General features: G+C 43.0%; 1 protein-coding gene across 1 annotated transcript in view; it reads right to left on the bottom strand.

Annotated features, from left to right (window-relative positions):
- The window catches only part of PPP1R17 (protein phosphatase 1, regulatory subunit 17), a 20,043-nt gene extending 11,283 nt beyond the window's left edge, over positions 1–8,760 (bottom strand). Inside the window, exons 1-4 of the mRNA XM_012638768.1 lie at positions 8,473–8,760; positions 3,916–4,032; positions 1,475–1,627; positions 12–164 (exon numbers count right to left, since the gene is read on the bottom strand). Of these exons, the coding sequence (XP_012494222.1) occupies positions 12–164; positions 1,475–1,627; positions 3,916–3,997 (388 nt within the window). The 5' untranslated portion in view covers positions 3,998–4,032; positions 8,473–8,760. The remainder of the gene's footprint in view (positions 1–11; positions 165–1,474; positions 1,628–3,915; positions 4,033–8,472) is intronic.
- Positions 8,761–8,969: the final 209 nt, after the last annotated feature.

Here is an 8,969-nt window from a genome sequence, read left to right on the forward strand (position 1 = left end):
AGCTCTTTTACCTGCTGCAAAGGGGGACATGTGCAGGGCAGGTGTGTCTTTTCTCCTTGGCTTTTTCTGTTCCAGGTCAGTGTTATGAAGAGCTGGGCTCATTTTGCCCTTTGGATGTCTCTCTTGAACATCGTACCTTTTAATTAGATGTTCTGAAAGCACACCTGCGTGGTTAAGGAAACAGAGAAACAGAATCAAATACATGTACATAAATGTGCACATGTTAGGACCGTGCACATTTACACACCTGCTGAAGTAGTCGATATGGCTTTTCAAACTTATTTTAATAAAGGAAGTTTCTTTATAATAAGAGTTAGTATTTATTTAGGCTATACTAGGAACATCCTCTATACAAAGGATGCCTGATGTCATTTCAGCCTTGCAAACACTGAGGAATTTAAGATTACGGCCACCGTCACCTCTCTGAGGAAAGTGAGGCAAAAATCTGTGCCCAAGTTATTGCAGTGCACAGGTTTCAGACAGGTGTCTAGCCCAGGCTCTGCCTTCAAAGTCCACCCTCTTCAGCCGGAGGGGAGAGCTTGCTCTTCTGCAAGCTGTGTGCTGCCCACTTCTGCCCCGATCCCTTAATTATCGCTCTACCTCCACCCTCCTCCCTTCTCGCCTCTATTCTACAGGTGAAACCTTTCTCCATCATTTAATAACTCTCTTGTATAAAAGTTTCTATAGTTCACTACCCAGACTGAACTCCCAAGCTCCTTTTATGGGCCTCCTTATGACATCACTTCTTCCTGCACATTCCAGCTATTTATGTGCTACTATTACTTTTTAGAAAACCGAAACTTCCTTCTCAGCAAGATCAGGGTTTCATCTGTTTGGTATCACTCAGCTGCAGTGTGAATAGAGATGACAGTAAATAAATGACCGAGGGGGAAGGAGAAGAGGAAGCAAAACAAGAGAAAACTTTAGAGAATAAGAGAGTGTCACACGTCCCATCCAGGGGTGTTGTAGAGACACCCTAGTTGTTCACCAAACCGTTTTGCATTTGTCCTGGGCCTAGAACTCAGACAAATTCCCTGGCCTCCCTTGCTGTCAGGTGAGGCCTCTGATGGGCGGAGGCCTAGGTCACACAGATGTCTCTGTCAATCCTCTGCTCTGTCTACCCCCATGTCTGCCGGATAGTGATACTCATGGTGACTTGGGAAGCTCCTGGTGACTTTGCTCATCATTACTGAAGATGTCAAAACCCATTAGCCTGGGTCCCCAAATGACCATATGGAACAGAGCTTGCCACCCCAGCCTGAACTTCCACTGTTGAGTAAAAAATGATCTCTTTCGGTATGAAGCCACTAATATTTTAAAATTTATCTGTTATAGCAGCTTGCCATATTGTAACTAATGTACCTATTATTAAAAATATACCCAGGTATTTAAGGAAAGATTTTTGAGACTGATGTGACCTGGTGGCAAGGGACTCCCCTCTGCAGCCGTGCAAGCCGACTTCATTGTCCCCTACCTGGTATGAAAGGTGGGATGTGCAGGGCCGGTGTATCTTTCCTCCTTGGTTTTTTTTGCTCTGACTCAACATTCAGGGTGGCCTGTGCATTTTTCCCCTTTCTTGGCTTCTTTTTGAGCTCACAGTCCTTAATGAACTGGTCTGAAAGATCATCTGGTTTTGATAGGATACAAAGAGAAAAGAATATAACATGAGGAAGGGGCCAGTCACAAACTGGTTGGTTTTCAATTGCACCTGGTGATAGGGGCAGAGGGCATTTGGTCTGAAAAAGAAAAGTGTTTATTCATGTTGTCCTCTTCCACAGGGGACTTTAATAGCCTTGCATGAATTCATATAATAAAATGGAAAACTAGAATTCTGTAAAACTCTAAATTAAGAGAACTCAAATGGATGAGTCATCAAGGCAAAGAAGAACGTAAAAATATCGTCAGACCACCGAGTGGGTTGGAATTAAATTTCATCTTGAGCTTCTTTACATTTAAGTTAGGTATATGTGTGTGATTCATTCATTTATAGTAGAATTGATTATCTAGGCTGTGATGGTTGTTGTTCAATACGCTTCTGTTTTTAATGAAGGGGAACATGAATGCTTTATCTGCTTGCTTTTGGTCAAGCAGCCAAATCAAAGTATATGAGAGTACATTAGGCCAAATTGGTTGGTGACCACTTTTATTATGTTATTGGCTTCCTGAATAGCAGCCTCTTTAGTCAGCTAGGTTTACACATGCAAATAAGAGACAGTGGTTATATAATTTAAATCAATTAATATCTCTCAACATTTTAATATTCACAGATTTATATAATTTATATAAAATTTATATGAAAAAGAAAAAAAATAAATTTCTTACAGAAGAGGTTCTCTGTGCTAAATGCTCCTCAATTTCCTTCACTCAAGGCTTGCTCTCTTTGACACCCCAAGGGCCAGGATGGAACCTTAGTCTCCGTTGGTTTTGGCACGTTTCCCCAGGGTTCTCAGTAAATGCCCCACTTGCCTTCATTTCTATGGCCAACCAGTCATCCTCATGATTCACACTCGGGCTTCAGTGTTTGTCCCTTCCCTGCCCCCTGGCTCTGTAACTCTCCTATTTGCTCATCCTGTCTCAGGGTCCCCCAGTCTTCTTATTCATCTTTTTCCTTTTCTCATTCCTCTGCATCGGCACACCAGGGCTTCTGTAGCCTGTCTTTTACCTCAAGTCCATCAACGTTGTTATATGTAACGAATCCAATCTGATCACTCCTTGCCCATTAAAATCCTTTCTCTGCTCCATCTTACTTCCCCATGCTTTTGTTGATGTTGCTCTCCTTTGGGCTTCTCTGTCATTGTTCTACACTGGTTCATTGTTCTCTAATGATATATCTCCTGTTCCAGACAGAGATTTCTTGGAGATTAAGGATTACATCCTTTTTGTAATTTTATTCTTCAGTGCCTTTCCCTTACACCAGTGCATGTTTGTGGAGTCAGGTTGATCTGACTGTTGGGACTGTGTATTGTAATATCTGGCTGAAAAAGCAATTTTTAAAATGTGTTACTACACAGCACTGTCAATCCCCACCCCCATTATACATAGCACAGTCATTTGTTGAATGAATGAATGAATGTTGCTCAGAATGGGTGCTGCCTGCTGTGGGTCTCTAGAGGTACAGGCTGGATAAAGACCTGCCACAGGGCCACCGTTCAACCCCGGGACACTCCTCAGTGCTCAGTGCAGACAGCAAGACATTTGCTTCAATTTTGACTTTTTTTTTCCATTGCACTTTTCCCCATTTTTGGAGAAATCCTCAACATAAAATATCTTTATGGCAAATGGGGAGAGGGGAGAGGAGCGGGGAGTCATAACCGGGCGAAGCGTAGACAAAGGCTATGAATATGCAAAAGGCCCATCCATCAAAAGTCTGAGTGTCTCATTTTTAGAAATGGGTAGAGGCAAAAATGTTTCTGGTATTTTCATTACAAAGGTTATGTAAAAAGTCAGTTCTGGAAAGGAAACAGATTGACAATAAAGCAGAAAAAGGCTATTTAAAATTCTGTCTTGATAGGCAAAGAGAGATATTTGAAATATTTTATTGGCTCTGCACAGGGGGTGTAAGTGTGTCAGGAAACACTGAAAACAAGCTATACTGCCACATTCCATTTATTGCCTCCGAAATGCTCTGTCCGGGACTCTGGCAGACCCCAAAAAGAGGACAATGCCTTCTCTCTCTCTCTCTCTCTTTCTCTCATTCTCTCTCTCCAATGAACTTCCTTCCAGTGCTTCAGCTAATATTTACATGGCAGACCCCACAGACCCATGGCTATTTGCCTACCCATCTGGTGTTGGCTGTGACCAGAAGGCACAGACTATCGGGTTTCGGGAGGCCTCTCTCAGACTTGCCCACAAACCGAATAGCAGAGCCTCCCCCTTTCTGATTTCCACAACTGACATTCACAACAGAGCATTTACCTAAGTGGCTGCAACGAGGATCTAGCTTGTCCAGCCTGTCTTCTGAGATCTCCAGTGGCTGCATTTGCTGAGTGGACATCATCAAAGAAGGTGCGTGTGTGTATTTCTTCTCCGGCACTACAGAAGTATAAGAAACAGTCCATAGTATGCCTTCTGTTCATTCATTCGTTTATTTATTAAATAACTATATTTTTGAGCACTTACTATTATGTTCCCAATTCGATTCTGGTTTTTCAAGTATACTTCTTATACTTAGCTACCAGAAGCTCCCAACTTGAGATTTAAGCCAAAATAAAATGAATCACACAATACACACATGTACACACACACACACACACGCACACAGATTTATTGGTAATTGTCATGTATCAAAAAATGTTCAAAATTTGCTCTTCTCAGAGGCACTTTGGGAATTTCAGAATGAACAATTGCCAAGTCTGAATTAGAAATAAGTTAGTGGAAAGTCATAGAACCTTGCCTACATTTTCTCTGTTCTGCAAAATAGGATTATGTATACTGCACAGATGAGGAAACTGAGGCTCAGAAAGTTTAATTAGTTTATTTAGTCACATGTCTATTAAATAGCCTAGCCTAGATATGGATACAGTTCTGCAGACTTCCACTGTACAATCAAGTCTCTTAAAAACAAAGTGAATCCTTTGAACCCAAATTGAATCAGCCTTCTAATTTTCTACCCTGACATCCTGCAACTATGAAGTAACACGATTGCCCCCCTGTTCATATCACGATGGTGGTAGAGATGTGGTAGGAGGAAATCTAGGTCTTGGAATGCAGCTTTATTTTCCCCGTAGAGATTCCTGACATGAGAGCAGAGCTGTTCCCTGTCCCCATCCCCCATCTTTCCTGGACCACAAATCCACTGAACTTTCCAGAGCTATTAGTTATAGCCATTGCCAGGAGGAGTGGACATCCAGAATGGACACGTGTCAGGTCCGAACGAGAAATGCATTAGCTGAGATTTATAGAAAATCTTCATTAGTGCCTGCCTAGACTCTGTCTCTTGAGTTCCTTTTGGATAATTTATTACTCATATCCAACCATAGCAAGACTGGTAAGGGAGAATGAAGAAGATTAAAATGACCTAACTGATCCTCTTCTTTTGAGATTCCTTGACCAAATACACAGATCAGTTGTGCTAACATTTCAACCTCATAGAATGAGTTCAGCTCAGCTGTCTTCTCAGGAATAAGCCAGTTTTCCCCAGAAAGGTTGGAAACTCTCTCCCCCTATAAGCTGAGATCATTGCACAGCAGATGGAGCCATTAACTGATCACTTGAGTACGGCTTTTAGTGTCACTCCAAGCAGACTGATTGTACTGAGTGACTTCAGCAGAAATCAATTCAGACCACTGTTTTTAGTGTACGTATAGAGCTTGCCAACTCCCTGGGACCATAAGGAAGAATGCCGTTACCTTGGCCAGGCCAGCCCCCACCGGCTTGAGTGCAGAGAACAGCCGTGGGAACGTTACTCGGGGTGAGTGGGCTGGTTGCTGAGGTCTCAAAGCAAAATTATAGCCTCAAATGTGGTCTTACGCACTTATTTAACCAATTTTCTTCCTCTTCAAGCAGAGTCATGGGCCTACTCATAGATGTTGTGCTGAAAATCACCCTCGTGGAGGATCTGGTCAAAATATTTATTCTCCAGAAGAAGAAACTGGGGCTCACAAAGGTTAAAATGACCTATCATTAGCTGCACACTCAGGGCCAGAGGCATCATTTGAACACAGCCCCTACTATCTACACTAAGGCCTGTCTAGCAGCAGTTTCCCCTCCTTCTCCCCAACCCTTGTAAGGTAAACTTCTCTTTGTACTCGGAGTGTATGGCTGCTCCTCTGTGCCCAAGAGCTGGTTATTTAATTTGAACCCGAGCTCTCAAGTCAAATAGACCCAGGTTAAATCTCAGCTCTTTAACTAAGAAGCCATATGACTTTGATGAAGTTGCTAAATCTTAAAGGACATAGTGAGGGTAAATGGAGCCCTAGGACGATATAATTATTTTTTCCCTCTTTGCCCACAGGCTATCGCTGCTATGATAGAACGTGCAGAGGCTCCCATCTTTGTGGTGCCCCCAACAACTCTCCACTTCTATTCTCAGTGATAAGGGGTGTTCTTTTGGAATGAACCACTGTAAGACATGAGCCAGGCTAATTCCTGAAATAAGAAATGGGACATTTCCATTTCCTATTCCTGATCCTGCCAATGCCTTCTTCTCTTTAATTGTCTCCATCCTAAGCGGGTGTCGTAAAGGGACGCTGCTCTTGTCACGCTGCCCAGGGAAAGTTTCATCATCTCCCTCAGCAGCTCCCTGTAATTTGGTAGCTTTCTAAGGCACCAGCTCTTTCTTTCATACCTAAACAGTTGGTCCTCTGGGTCTTCAGATTGCAACCCCAAAGCTAGGATGTTCAGAGATGTTTGTTGACTGATACTTTACATTTGGGGGTATTTCATAAACTGTGTCTAATATAAAGATTTGTGACCCCTTTAACATTCTCTTGCCACTTGTCGGTTCACTGTGGGCTCTGCTTTCAAACACTCATACAGGGACTTGGATCTCTGCTGTGATTGTCAGTACTGGCCCCTTATGACAAGCCTGGGGCCCAGTGTGCTGTGGAAATCAGGACATTTTTATTATGTAACACTCCCAGAGGGTCTTGGGGAGTACCAGCGATCACATACATTTTTTCTCCTGCAAAACTGTAAAACTATGAATATTCACACTAAATGACATAAAGACAGACTATGAAAAGTTTCATATCCTTTCAGGTCAGGTTTTGCTACCAAATGAGTTTGTGTTGAAGTTAACAACAACAACAAACTTTTGGTTTTCAGAATTTTTTAGATTTCTCATTTACAGAATAAAGAATTGTGGATCTGAATTATTTTTCCAATTGCTGCTGTCTGACAGAATGTGGGTGGTCTGTGTAGCATGGAAAAGACCAAGGGATATAATTTCAGGGTTTGAGGGAGGTGTTCAGCACCCCGTATTTTAAACTCTTGCAACTTCTTCTTACTAATCTTTATCTTCCTTTTCACAAGGAACAAAGGTTTTCTTTTCACAGAGAGACACTGTAAATGCAAGTACCGGGGAGAGAGGAGATACATAAACTGATATCACAATACACAGGGACTGTTAATGACAAAAGTCACCTTGTCTTTTGAGAACAGGAACTGAAAAGGCCAAGGAACTGGGTGCCAGGGAAGGAACCCCGCTAAGTTGCAGAAGGGCAGGCACATCAGGGCAGCCTGGGGATACTGAGGACACATCTTATGGAGGCCAGCCTCCACTGGCTCAGATCTCGTTCCCATTTCGGGAGGATAGTAATGCTGTCTCTGCTGCTGAACAAAGATCTGTGGGTTCAGTTTGTGGTCAGAAGGTGGTTTGGGCATTTTGTCTTTTAATACCGAGTAGGTATTTCAGTTGGATGTGAGAATATGTATTTTAACTCTTGGACAGAAAATTTCTCACGACTGTAAGGAATTGATGCTGGAAGGCAATATGAGGTAGAAGCAATGGTTTGGTTGCTGGTACCCTCTCTAGCTGGATGAACTTGGGAAAGTTATGTGTCCTCTTGGAAACTTAGTTTTCCCATCTGTAAAATGGGGATGATAGTGGCTCTTCTCCAGGATTGTTGAGAGTATTAACACTACCACATGTGTAAAGCACCCAGCCCAGGTCCCACATGCTGACATTTTAATGAGTGAGTGGCCTTCTTTGATCTTTCAGTCCTCCCCTTGTGATTTTAATATGCATGTCCAAATTGATCCATCACCATAATCTCCTAAGCCCGTTTTTGGCCTTCTCTGAAGCTGGTAACGAGATGAGAACAGTCCTAGGTGCAAACCAACTGCAGAATACCCCTTTCTGGGTCTTGGAAACATGATAATACAGATTTTTAGGAACGAGTCGACACTTAGCTTAGCCCTACGATGATCTAAAGAATATCCACAAAGTAACCAAGTCTAGATTTACGTGATGGAATAAAAAGGTAGAAAGTTATGTCCATGTGGTATCTGGTTACTGCACCCTCTGGCTGTGTAAAATACATATCCTTTGTCAAACCTCTTTTTAACCTGAGAATTGAATTTAGGTCAAAAAGTTCCACATTGTGAAATCAAATTTGTTCATTTAGAAGACCTAAATTGGCAGTATTCCTGGAGGAGTGACTCTGACTTGAAGTAGGGCACGGAGATGTTTTTTGAGAAGCGCCCTTTCCCCAGCCTTGCAAGATAAACCTCTCCCTCCCGAGTGAACATGCAGATACACCTACATTATTTTAAAACTTTGCAATTTAGTTTGTGAGGATTCAGGGGTTTTCACAGTGCTCAGTGCCATACCTCCTTTGGAAAAGTGACTTGAATGTGGTGACTTTCTCTGCTCCCCACCTTGCCCCAGCTCAGCCTTGCTCCATAAAGCACAAGCCCCCTGCCACCGGCTATAGCCTTTTTTGTCCCAGCAGCCACAAAGAAGTTGCAACTCATTAGAAACTTGCTTTTCTTGCCACGAAAGTTCTTGGAGTAAAAATCCAAAGCACTTACCAATCTGTGCAGGCGCTGGGAAGAGAAGACGAGAGACAGGGAGGGCGTTTGCTCACCGAAGCTGGGCCTGGCTCCTCTGCGCAGTGGCTGCTGCTGGCCGGCTCCAGCTCCTCTTATCTAGGGACCAGCTGCTGCTGTTGCCATGGGGATGCTCTGTTTCACAGGCGCCAGGGCAAGGGGGATGGAGAAGGATAGAGGACTAACCTCACCATCGCTGCTCTCCACTGCAATGATTGTACATTGCAAAATACAATATACAGAGTTGTACTTTGAGCTCCCAGTGTGCACGCCGGAGAAATCCACATGAGCCCACTACATCTTTGGATCTCCATGGCAAGCCTGTGCAATAGGTTCTTTTTTGGTCTGATTTTGCAAATAGGGAAACTGAGGCACAGAGAGGTTAAGTGACTTGCCCAAGAGGGGATTTCGACCCAGCTAATTTCGACCCTCAAATCTATTAGAATTTAATTCAGAGTACTTTCACTCACCACTGCTGC

This window comes from Propithecus coquereli, unplaced genomic scaffold, assembly GCF_000956105.1.
Source record: "Propithecus coquereli isolate 6110/MARCELLA unplaced genomic scaffold, Pcoq_1.0 Scaffold134, whole genome shotgun sequence".
Classification (NCBI taxonomy): Eukaryota; Metazoa; Chordata; class Mammalia; order Primates; family Indriidae; genus Propithecus; species Propithecus coquereli.